Source organism: Taeniopygia guttata, chromosome 5, assembly GCF_048771995.1.
Source record: "Taeniopygia guttata chromosome 5, bTaeGut7.mat, whole genome shotgun sequence".
Taxonomy (NCBI): domain Eukaryota; kingdom Metazoa; phylum Chordata; class Aves; order Passeriformes; family Estrildidae; genus Taeniopygia; species Taeniopygia guttata.
In genome coordinates, this window is record NC_133030.1 from 17,404,246 (window position 1) to 17,428,877 (window position 24,632).

The 24,632-nt window shown below is 41.8% G+C and overlaps 1 protein-coding gene across 3 annotated transcripts in view; it reads left to right on the forward strand.

The window, feature by feature from the left end:
* Positions 1–24,403, forward strand: part of PTPRJ (protein tyrosine phosphatase receptor type J) — a 74,170-nt gene extending 49,767 nt beyond the window's left edge. For all 3 annotated transcript variants that reach the window (XM_072929718.1, XM_072929719.1, XM_072929720.1), the window contains exons 5-24: positions 519–794; positions 3,440–3,715; positions 4,318–4,593; positions 5,695–5,970; positions 7,179–7,454; positions 8,333–8,599; positions 9,575–9,871; positions 10,123–10,257; positions 12,732–12,942; positions 13,093–13,208; positions 13,772–13,859; positions 15,139–15,180; positions 16,108–16,195; positions 17,286–17,376; positions 18,165–18,238; positions 18,388–18,522; positions 18,921–19,040; positions 19,394–19,554; positions 20,009–20,144; positions 21,102–24,403. In XM_072929718.1, coding sequence (XP_072785819.1) covers positions 519–794; positions 3,440–3,715; positions 4,318–4,593; positions 5,695–5,970; positions 7,179–7,454; positions 8,333–8,599; positions 9,575–9,871; positions 10,123–10,257; positions 12,732–12,942; positions 13,093–13,208; positions 13,772–13,859; positions 15,139–15,180; positions 16,108–16,195; positions 17,286–17,376; positions 18,165–18,238; positions 18,388–18,522; positions 18,921–19,040; positions 19,394–19,554; positions 20,009–20,144; positions 21,102–21,260 — 3,500 coding nt within the window. In that variant the 3' untranslated portion in view covers positions 21,261–24,403. The remainder of the gene's footprint in view (positions 1–518; positions 795–3,439; positions 3,716–4,317; positions 4,594–5,694; positions 5,971–7,178; positions 7,455–8,332; positions 8,600–9,574; positions 9,872–10,122; positions 10,258–12,731; positions 12,943–13,092; positions 13,209–13,771; positions 13,860–15,138; positions 15,181–16,107; positions 16,196–17,285; positions 17,377–18,164; positions 18,239–18,387; positions 18,523–18,920; positions 19,041–19,393; positions 19,555–20,008; positions 20,145–21,101) is intronic.
* The last annotated feature ends 229 nt before the right edge of the window (positions 24,404–24,632 follow it).

Sequence of the window (24,632 nt, forward strand, 5' to 3'; positions counted from 1 at the left end):
TTGTAACTTAATAGGAGCCTTACCTGGGCCAGATGCTAAAAATGAGTGGTTCATGTATAGAAAAAACATAGCCTTGATTTATTTATTTATTTACGTAGTAAACACCCGACTCCCTCTAACCCTCCACCATAAAGCAAAAAATTCTCCACAACAGCAACTAAACCAGAGATGAAAAAATAAACCAAACTGAAATTGTCTGCATTGCCACCATACCCATCCCTTTCCTATCCACCTTTATGGATTCCCTGGGAGCTCTGCTTCAATGGTGCTTTGCTTCTCCTTTGTAGCATCAAAGGGAGGTAAATGCCTCTCAGAATGGCTTGTCTTCAGTTCTGTCTTAGCTGTCCACTGGTACAGCAGCTTCCAGGAGTACCTGGTGATGTTGTTGGGGTGCTCCTGCACTCTGGGCCATGAATGGTGTGAGGGGAATGAAGCCCTGGTGTGGCTTTGTTTCTTGTTTCCATGTCTGTGAGTAGTTGTTCCTGCAGGTTAATGAGTTGTTGCTTTATTTTTCACAGGGCCCAGCCCGGTTCTTGATCTCAAGGCAGAAACCATTGGTGTGACTTCTGTCACCTTAAAATGGGGGGTGAAAGACAGCGCTTCCAGCTCCTACATGTACAGAATAGAGGTTGTAAATGATACAAGTGATACACTTGTGGAGAACGTGACATCCAATGAAACCAAAGCAGAAATTACTGGCTTAATCCCTGGGACACCGTACAACTTCACAGTATTTGCTGTAGCAGCTGATAATGAGACAGAAGGAGAAGGATCGTCCATACACCTGTATACAAGTAAGTCACAGTTTCTTGCATCCCTGTTGCTGGTGGTCTGTGCTTTGCTGTGCAGCATGAGGCTCTGCCCACCTGCCTGAGGTTGTAATTTAACAGGAGCCTTACCTGGGCCAGGTAATAATAGAAGCCTTTAATAGAAGGGCTACAAATGGGTGGTTCGTGTATAGAAGAAACATAGCCTTGATTCACAGTATCTGCTGGAGCAGCTGATAATGAGACTGAAGGAGAAGGAAGTTCGACAGACCTGCATACAAGTAAGGAAATGGTGGACAGCTCAAAGCTCTTCCTAACTGCTTGAGGGCTAAAATGTCAAGTTATTGTGTGTATAGATCTGATGTCTTATTGCTGGAGCCTTATCTGGAATGTCTAGTAAGCAGTGGGATCTTTAGGTGTGGAAGAAAGACATCCTTGGTTTTAAAAAGAAAATCCAGGCAAACATAATCCACCCTGCTTTGTCTCCCTCTTTGTCCTCATATCTCCTCATGTGGGAGATAATTTCTTGTCACAAACAGTGAGCCAACTAGGAAGGATACCCTCTTAGAGTTGGTATTTTTAAATAGAGTAGGACTCATGGGAGATGGTAGGTGGCTCACTTGGCTATGGTAATCATTAAATGACTAAGTTTCAAATTTACAATGTAATGAATAAACAGAGACAGCAGAGTTGCTCTCCTGGAGTCCAGGAAAGTTTAAACTGTTCAGGGCACTACTTAGCAGCCTACCCTGGGAATCTGCTTTCGATGGCTTCGGAATCTATGTGTGCTGTTCAGTTTTTAAGAACTGCCTTTTAGAAGCACAGGAACAGGCATTTTCACTGTGTCAAAAGTCAAGCAATTGGGGCAGAAAACCAGCTTTGAACAGGGAATTCCTTGTGGAGCTCCAGAGGATGAAGAAATTGTATGAGCTCTGAAAGTGAAGTCAGGCCTCTCAGGGGATTACAGAGCTGTGATTTGTCTGTGCATGAGGAAGACACCAAGGACCAGAGCTTGGTTACAGCTGAAACTGGCCAGTGCTCTTTCAGATAACAGGAAAGTCTTTTTGAAGTACATTAATAGCAAGGGGAGGTCTAAAGAAAGCAGTGGCCTGATCCTTGTTGAAGATGGTCACCTGTCTAATAGGGGTGAAGAAAAAACCGAGGCATTCAATGTGTGTTTTGCATCAGTTTTTGGTGATACTGATAAACCTTGGTGTGCCTGATCCCCAGAGCTGGAGGCCCATGAGAGCTGGGACAGTGGCTTTCCCCTTTTGACCCTGAAACTGTGAGGGACCTCCTGTATCAGCTGAATGTTCACAAGTTCATGGAACCTGTTGGGATTTATCCCTGAGTGCAGAAGGATCTCACTGGTGTTACAGCAGGACCCCTCTCCATCAGCTGCCAAAAGCCTTGGGAGCCTGGGGAGGTCTCTGTCAGCCACTGGTATTCCTCTTTACCAGGAAGGTGAGAGGAAAGACCCAGGAACCTGCAGGCCTGCTAGACCAACCTCAGTTCCTGGAAAAAATATGGAGAAGGTTGTACTGAGTCCTGTTGAAAGGTGTTTAAAGAATAATGCAGTCATCAGGTGCCATCACATGTGTCACAAAGGGAAAGTCCCATTTAATTAATTTGATCTTTCTGTGGTAAGGTCACCCACCTGGTAGGGAAGGGAAGGTGGTGAATGTAGTTTTTCTGCATTTTAGTGAGACTTTTGGTACTGTCCCTCACAGCATCCTCTAGACAAATTGTCCAGCTGTGGGATGAGGGGGTTCATGGTGTGCTGGGTGTGGAGCTGGCTGCAGGGCAGGGCTCCCGGGGTTCCAGTGAGTGGGGTTGTGTCTGGCTGGTGAGCACTCACCAGTGCTGTCCTCAGGACTCAATTCTAAGGCTGCTGAACATACTTATCAAAAGTACGGATGGAGGAGTTGAATGTGTACTGGGTGCAGTTCTGGGCCCCACAATTGAAGAATGATGTGAAGGGCATTGAATGCCTGTGGAGGAGGGCAAGAAAGCTGGTACAAGGGCTGGAGTGCCTGTCCTGTAAGGAGTGGCTGAGGGCTTTGAGTTTATCTAGTTTGAACAAAAGGAGACTGAGGGGTGACTTCATTGTTCTCCTCAGCTTCCTGAGGAGGGGAATGCAGAGGGAGGGGCTAATCTCTATTTTCTGGTGTCCAGGGATATGATGAGTGGGAACAGTTCAAAGCTGCCTCAGGGGAGGTTTAGGATTGACATTAGGAAGCATTTCTTTACTGACAGAGAGGGTTCAAACACTGGAATAGGCTTCCTAGAGAGGTACTCAGTGCCCCAAGCCCTTCTGTGTTTCAGACATTTGGACAGTACTCTCAGTAATACCCTTTAACTTTTGGTGAGGTGAGGTGGTCAGGTAGTTGGATGAGGGTAGTTGTAGGTCCCTTCTAAGAAACTATTCCATTCCACTCTTATCACTTTCCTGCCCAGCTCTGGATTCCCAAGGGAAGCCTTAGTAGTTCAATCACTGTGATGACCTGTGCTTATGTTTTGGGGTGTCAAAGGGAATTTAATGTTCTAAGAATGATCTGTCTTGAGTTCTGTTTAGCTGCCCAGTGAGGCAGAGGTGTGGCTGTGTTTCTTGTGTCCATGTCTGTGAGCAGATGTTCTTGCAGGCTGACAGGTTGTTGCTTTGTCTTTCACAGGGCCCAGCCCAGTTGTTGATCTCAAGGCAGAAACCATTGGTGTGACCTCTGTCACCTTAAAATGGGGGGTGAATGACAGCGCATCCAACACCTACACGTACAGGATACAAGTTGTGAATGGAACAAATGATACACTTGTGGAGAACGTGACATCCAATGAAACCAAAGCAGAACTTACTGGGTTAATCCCTGGGACACTGTACAACTTCACAGTATTTGCTGTAGCAGCTGATAATGAGACAGAAGGAGAAAGAGTGTCCATACACCTGTATACAAGTAAGTCACAGTTTTTTGCATTGCTGTTGCTGGTGGTCTGTGCTTTGCTGTGCAGGGCAGGGCTCTGCCCACGCATCTGAGTTTGTAACTTAATAGGAGCCTTACCTGGGCCAGATGCTAAAAATGAGTGGTTCATGTATAGAAAAAACATAGCCTTGATTTATTTACTTATTTACGTATTAAACACCCGACTCCCTCTAACCCTCCACCATAAAGCAAAAAATTCTCCACAACAGCAACTAAACCAGAGATGAAAAAATAAACCAAACTGAAATTGTCTGCATTGCCACCATACCCATCCCTTTCCTATCCACCTTTATGGATTCCCTGGGAGCTCTGCTTCAGTGGTGACAAAAACTTCTCCTTTGTAGCATCAAAGGGAGGTAAATGCCTCTCAGAATGGCTTGTCTTCAGTTCTGTCTTAGCTGTCCACTGGTACAGCAGCTTCCAGGAGTACCTGGTGATGTTGTTGGGGTGCTCCTGCACTCTGGGCCATGAATGGTGTGAGGGGAATGAAGCCCTGGTGTGGCTGTGTTTCTTGTTGCCATGTCTGTGAGTAGTTGTTCCTGCAGGTTAATGAGTTGTTGCTTTATTTTTCACAGGGCCCAGCCCGGTTCTTGATCTCAAGGCAGAAACCATTGGTGTGACTTCTGTCACCTTAAAATGGGGGGTGGATGACAGCGCTTCTGACTCCTACTTGTACAGGATAGAGGTTGTAAATGGTACAAGTAATACACTTGTGGAGAGCATGACATCCAATGAAACCAAAGCAGAAATTACTGGGTTAATCCCTGGGACACCGTACAACTTCACAGTATTTGCTGTAGCAGCTGATAATGAGACAGAAGGAGAAGGAGTGCTCAGAAAGCTGTATACAAGTAAGGAAATGGTGCCTCCAATTACAAGTAACTGTGCTGTTTGTACCAAACTGCTCTGCTTTCTTTCCTTGGATTTCCAGCTTCATCCTGTTTCTCATTGTGACATTGGTTTTTTGCTCCAGCTCTGTGCGTGCATGAATGCTGCAGTGTTTGCGAAAAGACTGAAATTGTCTCTGTGCTTGCATGTGCCACCTGCAAATCAGTTATTTCATCAGCATGTCTGCTCAAGACTGTGTAGCAATCCAGTTGCTGCCACAGCATGACTTCTAGACACTTGAGGGCTGAGTAGACCCCTCACATCTCTGGGAATGGGTTATCGCAGCTCATACCAAAAGATGTGGTGTGCAGGGATGTGGTGCCACGGTCACTGAGGCTTTTTTGTCTTAAAGATTGTTGAGCTCTTTGCAGAGTCTGGAGTCTGAGGTTCCTGTGGGCTGTGACTGACTCATTTCCTAGGGCTGCATTATCAAGTGTGGTTCCAATCTTTTTGGCAGGGCACATTTTTCCTAGACTAGATAAATGTGATAGGAGTAGACACTACTTTTGTGTGTAGCTCAGAAATGCAAAGAGAGCAAGCAATGTCCCTACACAGCAATTTGGAGGAGTATGTCCTGGAGCTGCTATTGAGTCCATAAATTTGTCTAAGCTGACTGAAGTAAGTTTTATCTGTCTGGAATTGGTGCTGAGTTGGGCTTGCAGACACAGCCCCTAAGGTATGTCAGCTGTTGGACCTGTTCAAGCAGCCCATTTCTTTTTCCTGGTATTGAGGAGAGTTTAGGCTGCAGGTCTCAAATTGAGACTCATAGGCACAATTTTGAGTTAACAGACCAAGATTAGCTTGGTTTGTTTCCTTCCCTGATTTCCGTCTGTTTCTATGTCTGGAAAACCACTGTGGAAACAAGTAATTGTTGCATATGAAATGAAATAGAATATGCCCCAAAGCTCCTATGACCTTTCCAGAGATGCCTCAGTATGAATGCCTGAAGCAGGGAAGTGATGCTTGGCTCCAAGTGATGCTCATTCTGTGTGGAATAAGAAAATGCGGTTGTGGCTCTTCTTTATTTATTTTTTTTTGACAGGTTGTTGCTTTACCTTTCACAGGGCCCAGCCCAGTTGTTGATCTCAAGGCAGAAACCATTGGTGTGACTTCTGCCACCTTAAAATGGGGGGTGAATGACAGCGCTTCCAGCACCTACACGTACAGGATAGAGGTTGTGAATGGTACAAGTGATACACTTGTGGAGAACGTGACATCCAGTGAAACCAAAGCAGATATTACCGAGTTAATCCCTGGGACACTGTACAACTTCACAGTATTTGCTGTAGCAGCTGATAATGAGACAGAAGGAGAAGGAGTGTCCATACACCTGTATACAAGTAAGCCACAGCTTTTTGTATTGCTGTTGCTGGTGGTCTGTGCAGCATAGGGCTCTGCCCACATATCCAGTGGTTGTAATTTAAGACTGTTGCAGGCAGAGGTGATGATTCCATCCTGGAGCTGGAAATGGCCAATCCCCAATATCGGATGTTAGTGTAGAAGTAGAATTGCCCTGGTAGAAAGCTGTTGCTAAAGCTACCTTCAAGACCGTCAGTGAAGAGACTTTTCCCTGAGCACTGATCTCTTGCAAATTTGGGAAAGGGGCATTTTCACTGGCTTCCTAGAGTATGGGGACCCGAGATTCTCATTTTAAGGGGCTCTCACAAAGAGCATGTTGTGGCAGCTGAACTTGTGTGATTTGGGAATCCTGTAGCTGCCATTGTGGTGCAGCCAGGAGAGAGATCCAGGCAGTGCTAGATCAGAAGAACTCTGTTGGCCACAAAGCACCTTGCCATGTTGAGTATTAAAAGTCTTGACATGATGTGGTGTTGGAGGAGCCATTTTGGAGCTGGCTTCCAAGGCAGTAGCCCAGCCTGATCTTTCCACACAGTGCATTTGACGGAAAATGGATGAATGTTCTTGTCATTTGTCTTTTCCTGAAATGTGCCTGCATGTATGATCCTAGCTGACCAGTCAATGCCCAAAAGTTTGCCCTGTGCTGTCTGATTGCAATGGCTAATTGCCCTTTTAAAGATGCAGAAAGAATAGGGGGCTGGAGACAGTGTCTCCAGAGAATCTGGAGATGGTTTCTCTTTTATGGGAGTGAAATGCAGGGCATGAGGATTGGAGCAGAATGTCTTGTTCATCACTGCTAATCCTCATCTAGTGATATTGCATCTTCTTTGTATTTTGCTGTACAGAGTTGCACCACTGGCATCTTTCCCCTCAACTGTTATCTCCTTGCTGCCTACCTTTTAGCCAGGTGAAATCCTGCAAGTGGTGGCACTTGGCTGGTCTGTGCCCCTCTTGCTGTTGCTTGTGAAAGGAAAATGAGTAATGCTTGAGATGCTCATTCTCAATACCCTGCTACCCAGCTATTAATGCAAAAGCCTCCAGGAGTGCCTGGTGATGATGTTGGGGTGCTCCTGCACTCTGGGCCATGAGTGGTGTGAGGGGAATGAAGCCCTGGTGTGGCTGTGTTTCTTGTTTCCATGTCTGTGAGCAGCTGTTCCTGCAGGTTAATGAGTTGTTGTTTTGCCTTTCACAGGGCCCAGCCCGGTTCTTGATCTCAAGGCAGAAACCATTGGTGTGACTTCTGTCACCTTAAAATGGGGGGTGAATGACAGCGCTTCCATCTCCTACACGTACAGGGTAGAGGTTGTAAATGGTACAAGTGATACACTTGTGGAGAACGTGGCATCCAATGAAACCAAAGCAGAACTTACTGGGTTAATCCCTGGGACACCGTACAACTTCACAGTATTTGCTGTAGCAGCTGATAATGAGACAGAAGGAGAAGGAGTGTCCATACACCTGTATACAAGTAAGTCACAGTTTCTTGCATCCCTGTTGCTGGTGGTCTGTGCTTTGCTGTGTAGCATGAGGCTCTGCTCTCCTGCCCATGGCCTGAAATGTAATAGTGTTGCAGGCAGAGGTGCTGTGCTTTGCCTGCCTGCAGAGATGTTTGTGTGAAAAAGACATAGCATTCTTTGAAAAGCCAGAGTAAAACAAACACTTCAAAACCAAAGATTGTTGAAGTTCATTACTAAGGCCTGTGACACAATAAACGCTTCCCAAGAACTTTCTCTCTGGCCTGGGATTTTTGTGGGTGCATCTGTTGCCTTCACTTCGTGGAGGATCAGGGCCTCAGAACATTCTTTTAAATGGCTCCCATATAGAGATACTGTGATCTGGGGTTCTGTGGCTGGGGCAGAATAAATCTTAGATAACAATGGCTCAGGAGAGCATTCATGGCACGACCTAGGCAAGCTGCTTCTTTGCCACCTTTCATCACCTCTGTTATTCTTTCGGTGATATTTGAAGTTCCTTACCTTTTGCTGTACACAGATGGACCACCACCTCCTTTCTCCAGTCCCCCTACAGCCTTGTATCTCTCCTGACCAACATCTTTGAATTTCTGAGCAAAATCATGGGAGATCTGGCATTGCAATGATGTGTTCTGCTTTAGAGTGTCAAAAGGAGATGAATTCCACTCAAGGTTACATTCCATCAATTCTGTCTTAGCTGCCTCCTGGTGCAACAGCCTCCAGGAGTGCCTGGTGATGTTGTTGGGGTGCTCCTGCACTCTGGGCCATGAGTGGTGTGAGGGGAATGAAGCCCTAGTGTGGCTGTGTTTCTTGTGTCCATGTCTGTGAGTAGATGTTCTTGCAGGCTGACAGGTTGTTGCTTTGCCTTTCACAGGGCCCAGCCGGGTTCTTGATCTTGAGGCAGAATCCATTGGGATGACTTCTGTCACCTTAAAATGGGGGGTGAATGACAGCGCTTCTGACTCCTACACGTACAGGATAGAGGTTTTAAATGGTACACCTGTGAAGAACGTGACATCCAATGAAACCAAAGCAGAAATTACTGGGTTAATCCCTGGGACACTGTACAGCTTCGTAGTATTTGCTGTTGCAGCTGATCATGAGACAGAAGGAGAAGGAGTGTCCATACGCCTGAATACATGTAAGTCATGGTTTCTTGCAGGCATCCATTGTCACCTGGTGTCAGAGGTGTTGTTCCAGGGTTTGTCTGTAATCTCCTATAATTTCACTGTATTTGTAGGAGTAGCCGACAGTGTTACTGAAGCAAAATAAGTATTTTTAAATTGCAGTAGAAGTAAGTCCCAGTCACTTACATCTATTTTTACTAAATCTGTTTCTTCTGGTGCACATTAGTTTCTTAAAATAATACCCCTTCTAACAACAAAATAGGCGAGTCTATAACCTCTGTATTTGAAAGTACCAAATCCTCACTAAGAGAGGAAATAAATTTAGTGTCTGTTGTAATTGTAGGTTTATAAGTGTTTTGGTCCTGAAGGCCAAGTTTTAAAAGATGTTCAGTTTAGAGGAACCTTTCTTCTCAGTGGTCCTGCTACATTATTTTTTTAAGTATCTTTCTGTATCTGGTCATAAGGTTGCATTTTTTATACTACATCCTAGAAGTCTCACCCACACTGACTTGTTACAGTTGCTACTTTTAAGGATGACTACTGCTGTGCTCTTAATAGACAGAGATTAAACTAATTTTCTTATTTGTTGGCCACTAAGAGTTTTACATAATTATAGAGGGATTTAGTGGCAGTCTACATACTACTGTAAAAATGTTCTTAGAGTAGTATGTTAAAGAGTTGAACAGTATTTTGAAAATGTTGCTGATCTCGATATACACTCAGCCTGAATTTTCCCAGTAACCCTGTCTGTAGAGGAGATAAAGAACACAGAATAAGTCTGTGTATTGTTTTAAATAGTTGTCTTCCTCATAGGGTAACAAGTCCTTGTGTAGGCAGTAGGTGCCATGTAGGCATCTTTTAAAAAGGGGAAGGGAATACTGAAGTTTTACAAGCATTTATATGCAGAACATACAAATACACAGCTTTTTCTAAGGGCAAGGCTTGATTTCTTACTTCTCCTTTTTTGTTATTCTTTTCTCTTTTGGCAGTAACTGTCTCAGTGGATTCACTTCAGTGTGAACCAGTGGCTAAGCAGCCTATCCTAATGCTGAAGTGGAAATGTCCTTTTGGTAACAATGCTGGCTTCAGAATCAAAATATATAATATAAGCACTTCTGAGGTAGTAAGAGAAGAATCGGCTCCACGCTGCACGGTAGAAGGCTTTGAGCAAACTTTCCAAACAGCGCGTTTAAATTTTTTCAGCACCTATAATGTTACTATCATAACTCTTCCAAATGGCACTGAAAGCTCTCCTGTGGGCAAGTTGTGTCACACCAGCATTACTGGTAAGCATTAAAACCTGGGCATGAAAGATATTTGTAGGACAAAAATATTAACTTCATAATTGCAGAATACCAGACTTGGTATGCACTACGTTATCAGCTTGCAGAGTATGAATAGAACACAATATAAATTAATAGTCTAATGTGATGCACAATAAACATGCATTATGTGTACAGTCTTTGTATCACAGCCTTTTCTTGTTCAGAAAACTTTTATCAGTGCTTAATGTACTAAAAACTATTTTTATTGGCAGACCCACCTCCTCCGACTGAAGTTCCTTCAGTCAAGGCCGTCAGTCACAGCTCGCTGTCTGTTGAATTCTCTGATTTTGATCCACTGAATGGTCCATTAGAAGCCTACGCAGTAATGATTACAACAGAAGATCAAAGTAAGATGTTTATGATATTATCATGTAGATGAAACAATTTACCAGATAGCATTATGTTTTACACTCTAAATAGGTGTTAAACAGATAAAGAAAAGGCAGACTCAGACTTTTCAATCACTTTTCAGAAATCATGAGGCAGATACCTTGCTTGAAGTCAGGCCACTCCTTGTTTTCAGGAGGTGCCTGTTTTGACTCAGTCTTTTCCTGCCTGACTTATCTTTGTACATCAATCTCATGTGTATTGTCCTTGTGCTGTTGCCACCTTGATTTGCCAGTGATTGGTTCCCCCAAGATTGCATAGTGTCCTTTCTTTCCCTGCAGAATAGTTTTCAGACCAGCTAATAGAAGCAATATGGAATGTTTCCCCTCCCTTTCTTCAGCTGAAAGATGCCCACAGTAAGGTCTTAAAAGAAAAAGAGCTTTCTTCCTGATTTTACCCAAAACACTTTAACTAAGAGAAATGGGATGTGGGTGGAAGGCTTAAATATCATTGAAAGCATTAATGCAAGTTAAATGCCACAGAAAACTAAAGGGTAGCCTATCAGACTGGTCTATTTAAAGCATCTGAGCTGAGAATGTCTCTGATAGGTGAATGTCAAGTGATAAATCATTAAATTAAAAATTAAGGAAATTAGTTTTGCAGCACAGGTTACACTTGAACAACTGTTCATTTTTGCCAGTGCACTGTAGGAATAAGGCACCTGATGGAGACAGTTTCTGCTAAGTGGGAGTTGACATTCATGTTTATCCTTTGTTACAACACTGGAAATTGATTTTGCAGAATTTTGATTATAGATCTTCCTTCAGTAGTTCTCCATGCAATATACATCCAAGAAATTCATGTTTGTTTGCATATATATATATGTTACATCACATCAGTGCAGAAAATTCTATTTTTCACATGCCTGCCCCAGAATTGCTGATTTGAATGTCAGTCTCTTGCATGCAGCTCTGCTTGTAACTTCAGCATGTCCTGGTTAGTCACAAGGAGATCTGGTGCATTCTTCTGTGTGGTTTGGATTGGAGGGTGTTCAAGGAGGTCTTGCAGGATTTGGCTGAGAGAAACGAGAGAGGAAGGTTGTCCACATTTGTAATGTAGAGTCAGTACTTTGATGGGAGCAGAAGACAGCTTTACAGACAAGAATCTCTTCAGCTTTATTGTTGAAATAGCACAAATATTCTCGAGATGTGTTTCTCTGTTGTAAACCAGTCATGGTTACCTTTAGGACAGACAGAGGAGGCTTTATTCTGTTGTGTAAGAAATGGTGTCTAAGGCTGTTTGAAATGTCATAGGGTGGTATTTAAGGCAGGTACGGCCAGGGATGTACATCCTGTTGGAATGGAAACTAGGGACAAGACATAACATACCTCAGGTAGGATTGAACACCCATTTCTAGGCAGCTGAGTTATTTGCAACCTCATCTGCTTTTAATAAGACCAAGTCAGTGCTTTATAATAGTTGTCTTGCACCTTGTTGCTGCAGAGTCGCAGTTGAGGAGATCTTTGCTGCTGGTGGTAGATCACCCCTTGTCTGCACAGCTCTAGGAAACTTAACAGAGCTTTTCCACCTTTCAGAGCTGCCTGCAAGGCTTCTCCTTTTTAGAAGGATCTTTTAGCTTTGTAAAGACAGTCAGTAGAGAGCAAATGTCTGTCAAATGAGTGAGATTCTTTGTCCCGCCTCGCACTGGGAAGATTTGTCAGTTGGCTTGCTCTTGAGTTGTTGGGACAACTGGTAAGTTAAATTTGTTTATTACGTCTTGAGTTACATGTGCCTCAGCTATATAATTGCCTCAAGGTTCTAGGGTTAGTCTGCTATAACAGCAGACACTGTAAAGTGGTGCTGTTCTGCAAATGGTGTCCTGTTGGTCACTGCTCACTGTGATAGCCTGTTCTTAAGTCTTCTGAAGGGGAAACTGTTCTGCCTATTGTTTTGTCCAATGCTTATCTATGGCAAGGAAAGGCCTCTTTACATCTCTTACAGTTCAGATGTGAGACTTCTTGTAGGATAGAACAAGGAACAAGGTCAGGACAAATTTAGTGTCACCCTGAATGAAGCCTGATGCTGTTTGGGTAGCACAAATACTGATGGCTTTTTTTTTGTACACCATTTGAATTTTACTCTCTACATACAATAATGGATAGAAGACACATGGATATGCCTGACTTGGCTGGTGAAGTCTGTCCACAAGGGTGCCTGGTTCCAGCACTCGTGCAGCTTTATTCAGAGCTCCAATATACAGAGTAGAAGTAAAACCAATAGCAAATTAAAACAAATTACACTGGGGAGAGGTGCTGCAGTAGACTGCACTGCAGAAGAAGAGGTTTCTGAGATTATCTGTTGCTCTCAGCCTTTCATTTCAAGAAGTACTTGCAGAAGAATGACAGCTGTAGTTGTTTTGATCATCTCAGCCACTGTGCCAATTGATACAAAACCAGGGAATTAATTATATCCACGTTCTTGTTGTTTTGTGAAGGTTCTGAGTCTTTGAAGTCTAAATTGAACAACACCTACAAAGATTTCAAGATGAAGAAGACAACTGCCTATGTTACATATGTCATAAAAACAAAGCAGGCAGAATCACGTTCTTCAAGTTCTCAGAATGGTAGGAACACCATTCATGTAGGCAAGGGAAACACAATGTATGGCTACGAAAACGGACCATTGATCCCTCTTCGTTCATACAGGTATTTATTTCAAACCACTCTTTTGGTAAGTTTTCTGCTGTTGAAATCTAGAAGATAATCTAATGGGAAGATTACAGATCTTGCTTAAGACTGTTAAAACCCTGTAATGTACCTGGTTTTGTTTTTTTCTTATTCCTTCCTTTTCAACAGGGCATGTGTAGCAGGTTTCACTAATATAACCTTTATGGCCAACATGATTGAGGGAGAAGATAGTTACGTATCGTTTTCACCCTGTTCTGAACCAGTTTTACTGCCCCAGGATCCAGGTATAGTTAATGTCAAATATAGGACTGGCAGCTTGGCACATACACAGCATGTGGAGATTCCTTAATTATGGCAAGTTTCATACTATCAAAACACCCGTTGGTTTTTCTGTATGACCTGTTTCTTTCTAGCTTTGCAGTGGCACTGCTCTGTAAATTCATACCTTGCTAGTTCTGTGGGTGATGCATTTTTTCCATATGTCATTCCACTGCAGGAGCAGCCAAAAGCCATGGCATGCTGAAAGGGATTGGATGGCACAGTGAGACTTTGGTATAGCAACAAGTGGCCAGTAGCAACTGATGGTCTAGAGTTCTGTTAAACTAGAAGCAGGTGTAGTGGAATGAAAATACTGGTCCTTTGATCCCAATTTTATATTAATTTAACATTCCCTAGTTATTATTCTTAAGGAGATTTCAGTAGTGATACTGCCAAAGGACAGTAAAGATTCTATTTTAGTAGAGTGAAGCATGCTTGATTAGTCACTTGCAAGGTTCTGCTGTAGCATGTTGATTCAGTTAGAAGTTACTGAAGAGGACAATGAGTAATACTTTTTCTCTTTTATCAGGTGTTATTGCTGGAGTGGTTATTGGATGCCTCTTGGCTATCTTGGCTGTAGTCGCTGTAGGGGGGTTCATACTCTGGAGAAGGAGAAGGTAATGTCTGTTTGTTGTTGTATTGGTTGTGTTAGGGAGCCACCAGGGTTTCACTTTAGTATCTTTCTCCTAAAAAGGACTCTCTCTGTTGTGATGCATGGCTGTCAAGACGTTTTAAAATATGTTGTATTAAAATGTTGTTTGTATGTTACAGATTAGAGTTGAAGCTTGTTTAATAACTTTGTTTAAGCCCATAGTTACAAACTAATGAGTTGAGAAGAACTAAAAAATAAATTTTAATTCCTAGAACAGGTTTATAGGATCATAGAATGGCTTGGTTTGGAGAGACCTTCAAGATCATCCAGCTCCAACCTCTCTGCCATAGGCAGGGACACCTCCCACTATCCCATATTGCTCAGAACTTCGCCCAGTCTGGCCTTGAACACTACCAAGGGTGGGGCATCCACAGCTTCTCTGGGCAACCTGTGCCAGTGCTGCACCATTCATGAGTAGTCATGAAGTCATTCAGCCACAAGTGAGCAAATATCTCAAATTACTGTGCAAAAAGTAATTGGGTGTAATTGTACCTTAGATGGTTTGATTTTAAACTATCCATCAGTCACTCTTTTTAATTGCTTCATGGTCTGTCACATTAAATGTCTATTCTGGAATTTCCAGAAGCTGATGAGTTTGAGCTGGTCTCTCAGTTTCCAATCTTCTTCAAATCATCTGAGATGTAAGAGTGCACAAAGGCTTTTTCCTGCTTCTGACCATGTAGTACATCCTTTCTGTGGAGTTAGCCATACCCCCAGTCCAGTTTTCTTAGTTGCTTTTATTAACTGTTGTTATTTTTAAAATTGTGTCCAGTAGCTGTGTACAACCATGGGAAGAGCTTCCTTTAAAGCTAGCACCATTTCTTTTCATTCAGCTACCACTGAATGACTGACACATCACTGTTGAGCACTTCCTGTAGAGATTCTGGGATTAGCAGCAGTTCTCCTGAGATATCAGTTAGTAGTGCAGATCCCTCAGTTGTACATCTTCCACCAAAATAAGTGCTTTGTGTTCAGGCTTTATACTCTGGGTCCAACAGAAAAAAGCAGTCCCATTGCACAGCATCACCAAAAGAAGGGTGAAGTATTTTTGGGCTTTTGTTGGTTTTGGGTTTTTTCCTAATTCCAGGTGTAACATTTGCCTCAGGAGTTTGGGGTTTTTTTTCACAGAATAAGATGCTTTAAAAGAAATTGTTCTCAACAGGCACAAGGAAGCAGATAAGAAATCTCATATATATTCCACTGAATTCTACTGTAAACCTATGTTGTTTTCTTTCACCTTATAGGAAAGATAAAAGAAATACTGAAGTGTCTTTTTCTCCAATTAAGTAAGTCCATATCTTTTCTCATGGTATTTTCTGAGCTCAAGTGATATTTGCAAAAATTACTCGGAACTCAGATACTTGTTTTCTGTGCAGTTTCATAGAGAATTTTGAAGTTCCTTGTAGAACTGAAAGATGCCAGCATGCAGACTAAAAATAATCATGTTAATTGAGACTTCTAGAGCCACCACAGGGATCTGAGTGTTCACTTCATGAATCACTATTAGACACACAAATGCTCCACATGGTTTTGAAAAACAGGGTTTGAATTAAACACAGACTTGGTGTGCATTGAGGGAACAATCAGAATTGTTGATAAAATGCAAAAAGGCAAAATATGTTCTGTGATCTGAATTTTTCTTTTTTTTTTAATGACTACTTTGTGCTGAGCCATTCATCCAGATAATGTGATTGTAAAAGCTGGCTATGGAGGGAGTAACCACAATATATTGGAAGTCACAGGCACTGCAACTGAATCATGTTACTGGTTCTGGCAATTTTTTTGCTGGTGGAAAGCCATGGCCAGAATATCCCATGGAGTTCCACCTCTATAGACTTGATGGTTGGCATAAAATACATCAGGGAATGGGGTCAATCCAATGAGAGTAAGCAGCTGGCTTACACCTTGTGTGATGTTCCTCTCCTGAAGGATGCACTGTTCTCTCCTTGATTTAACAGAGCAGTTAAATGCTATGCTTGATACCTTGTCCCCTGTAAATGCACTGTTTTGCGTCTGCAACTAACGCTTTCAGCCGTAGAGTCACATAATGAAAAATACAACTGCATGTGTCTAATCAGCCTTTTTTTCTTCCCCTCACCCTCTGCTGAAGAATAAAGAAGTAAGTAAAGCATACTTTCTAACACATTAACTGAATTAATTCATGGCTTATTTACACAGCATCAGTTGCTGACACATGGCTTTTCTCATTTTAGATCAAAAATGATTAAAGTGGAGAACTTTGAGTCATACTTTAAGAAGCAGCAAGCTGACTCCAACTGTGGTTTTGCTGAAGAGTATGAGGTATGTGCCCTCAATGGGGAGAGAGCTTCATGACAAATATTTTTGGAAAGGCAAATCATCTTTCCTATGGAGCATGCACAAGTCTTACTGAAGGAGAAATAAAGGGTCCCTTTTTATAGAGATGATTAAGCTGTATGTATAGCCTTGTCGTCCCTTCCCTTATACAGTTCCAAATTTAGTTGAAGTGTATCATAAATACTTCCTGCCCTGAATTATTATCTCTGACTGTGGGCTTGTAGCCTGGCCTGCTTGTCAGAGCTCTCACTAGAGAAATCTTTGCCCTAGTCATATACGGACTTAGCCTAGGGGACACTGTAGAATTTCTCTGCTCTTCAGTTTTCTCATCTTGAGTTGGTTTGGGGTTTTTTATACATACCAAGACATGTCTGTTGCTAATCTCACTGACTTCTTCAGTGTGTGGGTGTGATTTGCAAACTACACCTGTGAATAGCTCAGTAAGGGAAACAGCAATTGTGATTTGCTTACTGACCACAAGAGTTTTTCTATGAAATATGCTAAAGCTCAGCTGTTGTAAGGACAAAGGACAGGAAGGAAGTGTTAGGGAGGCTTCTGTGTTGTCAAGTCTGCTGTTAAAGAGTCTCATTCTGTTTCTCATCTCCTCAAAGCTATTAATTGACTTTGTTCTTCAAATTCTGTCTCTTTGTACTTCACAGGCTGGTGCTTCACCTTGCCTTCCCTCACAGATTTTGCTTCCTTCAGTTGGTTCATGATGTGTTTGCTCCTTTCTCCCTGTAATGCCTGCATAGTTTATGCAGTAGTTCCCTGCCTTGGGGACAGAAGGAGCTGCCATTGATATCAGTGTCTGTTTCCACAAAACTGTTTCCAGGCTTTTAAAGTCCATCTGTGGTTTTAAACATGCTGCTATTCCTATTTTCTGTATTAATCTCTTCTCTAAAAGATTTGCTACTGTCACCCTCCCACTCTGTAACAAGATGATTTTTATTGACATTTATCCCAGTTTAACATGCCTACATTTACAGCAGAGGACACAAGTGTTAGGACTACTTTTTTGTTTCTGTATGATTGCTAAACCAGGACCAGATGCTCATAAATCCTCCTTTTATTGTAGGAACTCAAGGCTGCTGGTGTTCATCAGCCCAAATTTGCTGCTGAACTTCCTGAGAACAGGGGGAAAAATAGATACAACAATGTCTTGCCATGTGAGTTATTCTCTTTGGGTTGGCATCTTCTCCTGGTTGAGTTTTTAAGTGAAAACCATTGGGTTTCGCAAACCTGGCTTTAATAGTACCCAGAGGTTTCAAATATAATTTCCTAAATGAATGATTTTGGGCTGCTACTTTCCCAGTCACTGTAAAAACACACCTGAAAGAGCCTTTCCTCAAGGATATTTCTTCAGAAAGCTTCTTTAAAGAACTTTCCCTTAACAAAATAACTTTAATTTTCCATTTGTGAGAAATGTGCAATCCAGGTTGAAAACACAAGAGGATAACAGTTGACCACAGACAAATAAATTTGCAAGCTATGAGAAGTATTAAGACCCTGCAGGCCAGTTTTGCAGATGAAGTAAGAGTTTAAGCCCTGTCAAGCTGCCTGTGGGCATCCCAATGTAGCAGAGTCAGAAGCAATTGAAAAGTGAACAGTGACAGGTACTTAAGGATGCTTAAGTCCATGGCAGCAGGAGACAAAGCACTTCTTTTTATCCAGTAATTAAAACTAATAAATCTTGTGTTGGATTAAAAATATATAAATTGGCAATACCAAACCATGTTTAAAGCCAAAATGATCTGTGTTTCTTGAATGATTATCATGGCCACTCCTTTTTCTGAAGCCTACTGCTATTTTTGATTCCTAAGGTTATAGTCGTATTCTTAAAATGCCCATTGAATGCCTTTTATTTAGAAACCACGCATTAGATAAACAATATTTTTCTTAGTAAATGTTCCAGTTTGAAAATTCATAGTTGTCTTTTCCTTTTTTCTTTCTGCAGATGATATTTCTCGTGTTAAACTTTCAAATCAAACCTCTGGAACTGGTGATTATATTAATGCAAACTATATGCCTGTAAGTTGCTTCATTAGCTGAAATGGAATATCATGTGTAGTTTTCTGATGTAGGCATATGGACTCATAATGATGTTTAAAATCAGCTTTTATTTCTCACTGGTGTTTTGTGTGTATATATATACATTTATTTTGGTTTTTTCTTCTTAGGGCTATAACTCAAAGAAGGCATTTATTGCTGCACAAGGTCCATTACCCAATACTATAGAAGACTTCTGGCAAATGATTTGGGAAAAGAGTATCTACTCTATTGTTATGTTGACAAAATGTGTGGAACAAGCCCGGGTATGTTGCTATCAATACTGAATTGTCTCTTGAAGGCAGCTGCACCTCTTCTAGCTTTGTTGTTACCTTAGTGGTTTGGAGACTGGCCACTGTCATTTAACAACCATCTTCTTGCTGGAAGACTATTCTCTACGCAAATTATTTTGGTTTTGGGCTTTTTTTAGCTTTTTCCTATTTTTATATCTGCTGACTACTGGAATAGATTGTCTCAGGAGGGTTGTGGAATCACTGTTGTTAAGGGTGGGTTCTTCTCTCTTTTGATAGATCTTCCTTTGTCCTGGAATAGCCCTTGAGAAGGGTGATGTACTTTCTATCCCTGCTTCAGGTGGTGTGTTATTTAAAAGCAAGTTGTTTCATTGCTGTGTGTGATGTATCTAACTTTGTAACTCTCTTCTTAGACAAAATGTGAGCAGTACTGGCCAGACAAACAGCCCAAGAGCTATGGTGACATTATTGTGACGATGGTCTCAGAAGTTGTCCTTCCAGAATGGACAATAAGGGATTTCACTGTAGAAAAGGTGAGGACTACCTTGATTGTTGGTTGTTAGTGTGTAAATAATTTTGTGCTTATGCAGATACCTGTAATATCTTCTGGACCAAAAAATTATCCCCATCAGTAAATACAATGCAGTAGATATGAACTTGGAGTAAAGTAAAAGTACAAGGAAATTATTTCAAAGTATTCTCGACCACAGTAGAAGGAAGAGGGAAACTGGAATATCATTGGTCAAATCACTGCACAGTTGTAACAGGCATCATTGATTAAGCTGAGCTTGGCCCAGTAGATGTGTCAGGAAGCCCAGCTGTTACTCCTCTGAAGCCAGTTTTCACTGTCTTTTTTTATTTTTTTTAATGTCTACTCTTCCTGCAGTCCAACACCCCTGAGAGCCACACGGTGCGCCAGTTCCATTTCACCTCCTGGCCAGATCACGGTGTGCCAGAGACAACAGACCTTCTCATCAACTTCAGGCACCTTGTCCATGAATACAACAGCCAGAATCCAGTGGACTCACCTACTCTGGTGCACTGCAGGTAGGAAGAAGGTGTTTCTGTTAGATACAGTTTTGTCTTGTGGGTTTTTTTCAGTCACTTTGGTTTTAATCCCACTGAAATAAAACTAAGCCTTTCTGTCTAAGGCCATGGACTATTTACCTTGCCAAACTAAAACCTTTGCCTGGTGCTTCAGAAAGTAGAAGTGCTGTGTAGGTAGCAGAGGAAATTATACCAAATAGGCATCTCTCCTAGCCTGGAAAACTGAGTTGGAAAAGATGTCTTTTCAAGAGCTTGTATAATCCTGTGCACATGCAAGGCTGAGAAGCCCCTCTTGGTGGTGGTAAGAGCCACCTCTCTGTGCTGCCAAGAATTTTATTACCCGTGCCACTGAAATTGTAGGAGGCATCATCCGGGCTCGCCTGGCTTTTTATCAGGCCAGCAGTGAGCAGGTGGCTGGGAGGAAGCACAAACAGCCTGTCCATGTTGTTTGCAGCGCTGGCGTCGGGAGGACGGGGACGTTCATCGCCATTGACCGCCTGATCCAGCAGATGGAGATGGAGAACACCGTGGATGTCTATGGAGTGGTGTACGACCTCCGCATGCACCGACCCCTCATGGTGCAGACTGAGGTGAGGCTCTCTCCCATCCAGCAGCACCTTTCTCAGATGCGCAGAATCAGCCAGATGTAGCTCTGAATTACAGGACAGTGAGATACTAAGGAGTTAAAATTGCTCTTCATTTAACTTCCCTCCTTCCTGCCTCATCTCTTTTCCACAAAAGTAGTTGCAGCCAGGGACCATAGTACATCCAAGTAATGTCTTTACAGAGTGCTTTGAAGGACTGGCATTTGCAGCTGGAAGGAATCAAATCCTGAATCAGACTTTTTTGCTGATTAGTTTTACCTGTGTGGACTTTATCGTTTAGTTGTGAGCCAGAATTTTCTGGAGTAAAGTGGTCTCAGTGTGCATCTTTTCTTTTGTGCTCTGCAGGAATACAAGTATACCTATGGAAATTACTATGATCCAGAAAGGTGTATGGACTAACTCAGGCTGATTTAGAAAAGGCTGTAAGGTCTCCATCATGAAAGTTTTTTAGGATAGCATTAAGCGTGACAGATCCTAGCTCTAGACAAAACTGTATGTCGCAGTCGAGATGGCCATGATACACAGAGCATCACCATACAATTCAGAAAGCTTCAACCCACAGAGAGTAACACCATGGCACTTCAGACGGCTGCAAGCATCTGCCCTTCTTGTTTTTCAGCCCAACCTTTTATACCCCTCATGTTGATGCATTGCACCTGTGTGGCCTCTGTTCCCTTTGGTGGCTGCTCAGTGCACCTGGGCACTCCATGGCTCATTGCCTTCAGTGCTGCTCACCTGCTTCTCACAGCTGTGCCCATTGGAGATGAGGCTCTGCTGCAGCCCCACTTCCAATTACCAAAAATGTGTAACTATATGTATGTTTTAAAACAAGCACTGTGATAACACTCAGTGTAGTGCCCAAGCCTGTATTCAGAAGCAGAATTACTTCCAAAATCAGATATTTTTTTAGAAATGTATTTCTGTTTCTATTTCTCCCATCAGGACCAGTACGTCTTCCTAAATCAGTGTGTCATGGATATCATTAAATCCCAGAGAGAGAGGAAAACGGACCTTATCTACCAAAATGTGACAGCAATGGCAATCTATGAAAACTTCACACCTGGGCCAGCCTTTGGGAAGGCCAATGGCTACCATGCATAGTCCAGAAGGAACCCAGTGCCCCTATCTAGGAGGTGTTACCTGCCCGCAAAGAGAGGTGTCCGACTCGTGTTTTCTGGGATTGTGTGCAGTGTCTCATGTCTGGCTTCTCCAGTTCTGTCTACATTCAAAGGTGTGATCTACAGGAGGAAAAACACAACACTGGCAGGAGCTGCAGACTGATGTTAAAAAAACCCAAACAACAAAACCCAAGCAAAACTTTTTAAAGTTAACAGAGGAATCTTGTTTTTTTTCTTGGGAATTTAACAGTACTGATAGGTGAAATAGCATTTGCAGTATGAACAGTGAACTAGAGTTTAAATATTAAAATAATAACACAAGCTTTTTATTACAATTTTATATGATTTCATTTACAGACACCAGGCTGGTGGGTTGTTTTAATATATTTAATTATAAGTTTCAGGAACATATTTTATCTACTGTATCTGGTTACTTAGTTAATAGATATGTGCCTCTGTGATCTATTTTTTTTCTGTGTTCCTTTTTATTTAAAAAAGGAGTACAAACGGCTCCTTCAAATGGACATTCATACTTGGAAATTGTGCCTTTTCTAGTTGCTACTCTAGAAAAAAAAAACAGCAGAGATTCTATTTTTGTACTGAAACTCTTAATGAGAACACAGATTTTTAAATAAGGCTTATGTCATACTTAACTGTAGTTGCACTGTTGGCAGGACTCTCCAGAAGTTTGGAGGTGAGCTTTGTTTTTGCATTTCACCACAAATATCCCCTGCCTTAATGTTTTGGTGCCTCTGCCAGAGGAAAAGGAGTGTGGTGTGTCACTCCGAGCTTTAACTGTAGTTAAAAACAGAGCAAGTGAATCTGTGAATGTGTGTGCGGGAGGGGGTGTGTGGGTGTGTGGATGAAGGACAGAATATCTCCTCCCTGTTCCTGCCTGATATTCCTGTTTTTATACAATTTATAATGATTTATTTAAAGGTGCAATATATGATTTACTGAATAATGCTCACTCTAATAGAGTTTTTCTCAGGTTGGTGTCTTTTTATCATTGTTGTTGTTTTTCCTCAAATATATAAATCTGTGAAAATGCTGAAACTAAGGTTCCAAGCATTCAAGCACTCCCAAACAGATCAACTGGCTTTACTGTGTCTACCAAAAGACATTGCACAAAATTCTGCTGTAAAGACAAATTTCTGGGTTGTTTTAGCCATTCAAAACTGAGAGACATCTTACCTGCCTGCATCTCACTGATCCAGTGTAATTGTTTTGTAATTATTTGCAATATACTGCTGCTTTTGGTTTGACTGGTCCTTTTGGAAACTGAAGGAACAAGCAGAAATTCCCGGTTTGCTGATTTCACAAGTTAAGGATCAGATTGGATTTATTTTGCTGGTACATAATTGTTAGACCTAGGAAGGCATTACCAATGAAGGACTTAGGTAGTGTGGGGTGGGGAGAAGTGTGTTTTTTGGTCTTTGGATCGTTGCACTGGTTGCATTGTAGATGAATATGAAGTTTATGAATAATGCTATAGAATAGCTATAAAGCAGGGAAAAAAAATCTTATGAAGGTTTAATAACCAGAGTCCCTGGAATTCTGCTGCTTTTTTATTGTCGTTGTTTTGGGGGTTTTTCTTTGTTTTAGTAGAGTTGTCAGAAAAAGCTGCAGATGCTAGGAGTATATGTGGCTTTACAGTGGAAGCTGGCAACCTCACAGGATCTAATGTCAGCTGAAGGAGAACATAGGAATTCCTGGTGCACAACTGTAACTTTACAAATATCCTGGGGAATTTTTTGCAACCTGGTGTGAAGCTGTGGTGTGCTGTGTGAGCAAAACTGGAGGACACACCACAGTGCACTTTTGGTTGTTAGGTTTTGGGGTTTGGTTTTGTTTGTTTGTTTTGTTTTGTTGGTTTCGTTTTGTTGTTTTTTTTTTTTTTTTTTGTAGCAGCCACTTGTGGGTTCTTGAATATAATTTTGTTCCTCTTCCTCTGGAAATACTTTAAAAAAGCCTCATCTTGAGGTTCCTGATCCTGCCCAGCTCCATCCAAACTGGCAGCCCACAAAATGGATCTCTCATTTGCATTCTTCCTAAGCTGCTGTCAGATGACAAAGATAAACCACTGCACCAAACAGAACCATTCCAAAAGAACTGGGAAGGAGGAAAGTCTGCCCTTTGCAGTCATGTTATTTTCTTTAACTCTCTTATTCTTTTAATTACTGCACATCTGTGCAGAGCACAGAGCCAGTATTTGTCATTCCAGGTCTCACAAGAATTTGCTGCCTTAGGGTGGCAAGTGCTCTTTCACTTCAGAAGGCCCTTGTTTTGTGTAGCATAGAGGAGAGGGAGATGAGTCTTCCATGCTAGATCGTGTTGTTTCTACTCTGTTGCAGCAGAGCATCAGAAAATGAGCTAGGATAGTATGTGTTTCTGCCTAACCACTGCCCAGATCCTCTTACAGAAAACTAATGGATCTGTCCCATTATTTTGGTGTTGGAAGCAGGCATCAAATTCTCATGTGTGCCATCATCTAATGAGTATCCATTTTTAAAGAACTGTATGCAAGTGTTTTTCCAAAACTGATGCATTGTGAGAAGAGACAGGAGGTTGAAGCAAATGACCTCTTGATTCTGTGTGTGGGAAAAAGTTGGTAAGGCTTAAGCTGTTGCAAACATAAAGTTGGGTGTAATGTCAGTGTGAATAAGTAGGACATTCCTTATAGGATGCCTCTGCAGGAAAAGAACTACAGGTAATGCTTCACTACCATGTGGATATGTCTTGGTCAAGATGACTTGAATTCCTGCAAATGTTTTCTCCCTGCCCTCTGATGTTCTCTGTGTTATAACTGCTGAGATCTGTCTCTTTGGTCAGTGTTTTCTCTCATTGTTGCTTATTTACAGGTGTCCACTGAAAGCTCCACTGTGTGACAATTGCATCTCTTGCATTTCTGTTTAACTCTTTCTTTCCATTTGGGGCCTGCTTAAGAAGGGAAAAGTTGATGTGTTTCAAATAAGTGACTGTTGAATATCTTGAAATGATGTACAAATTTTATTGTTTTCATATTTGTTGTACAGGAAATTTCAGTACATGTCTGTAATATTTTTAATGGTTTGATTTGTTCTTAAAAATATAAAAATAACAATTAAAAAGCATCATCCTAGAGCACTTTTGGTCTTATTTTTCCTTTGTTGGGATTTTGTTTTGAATCAAATTAGTTGCTAAAACACCCATTTGATTTAGAAGAGCTATATAAATGAAAAGTGGGCTCCCATCCTCTGAGGTGGCACTTGAGTCAGTTTTATACTGCAGTCACTGGAGCTCCCTGGAATGGTGTTAATCTGTCATTCAGACTTCCTTGGAAGGCCCCGGGTCTGATGTTAATGTGTCCTGGCAG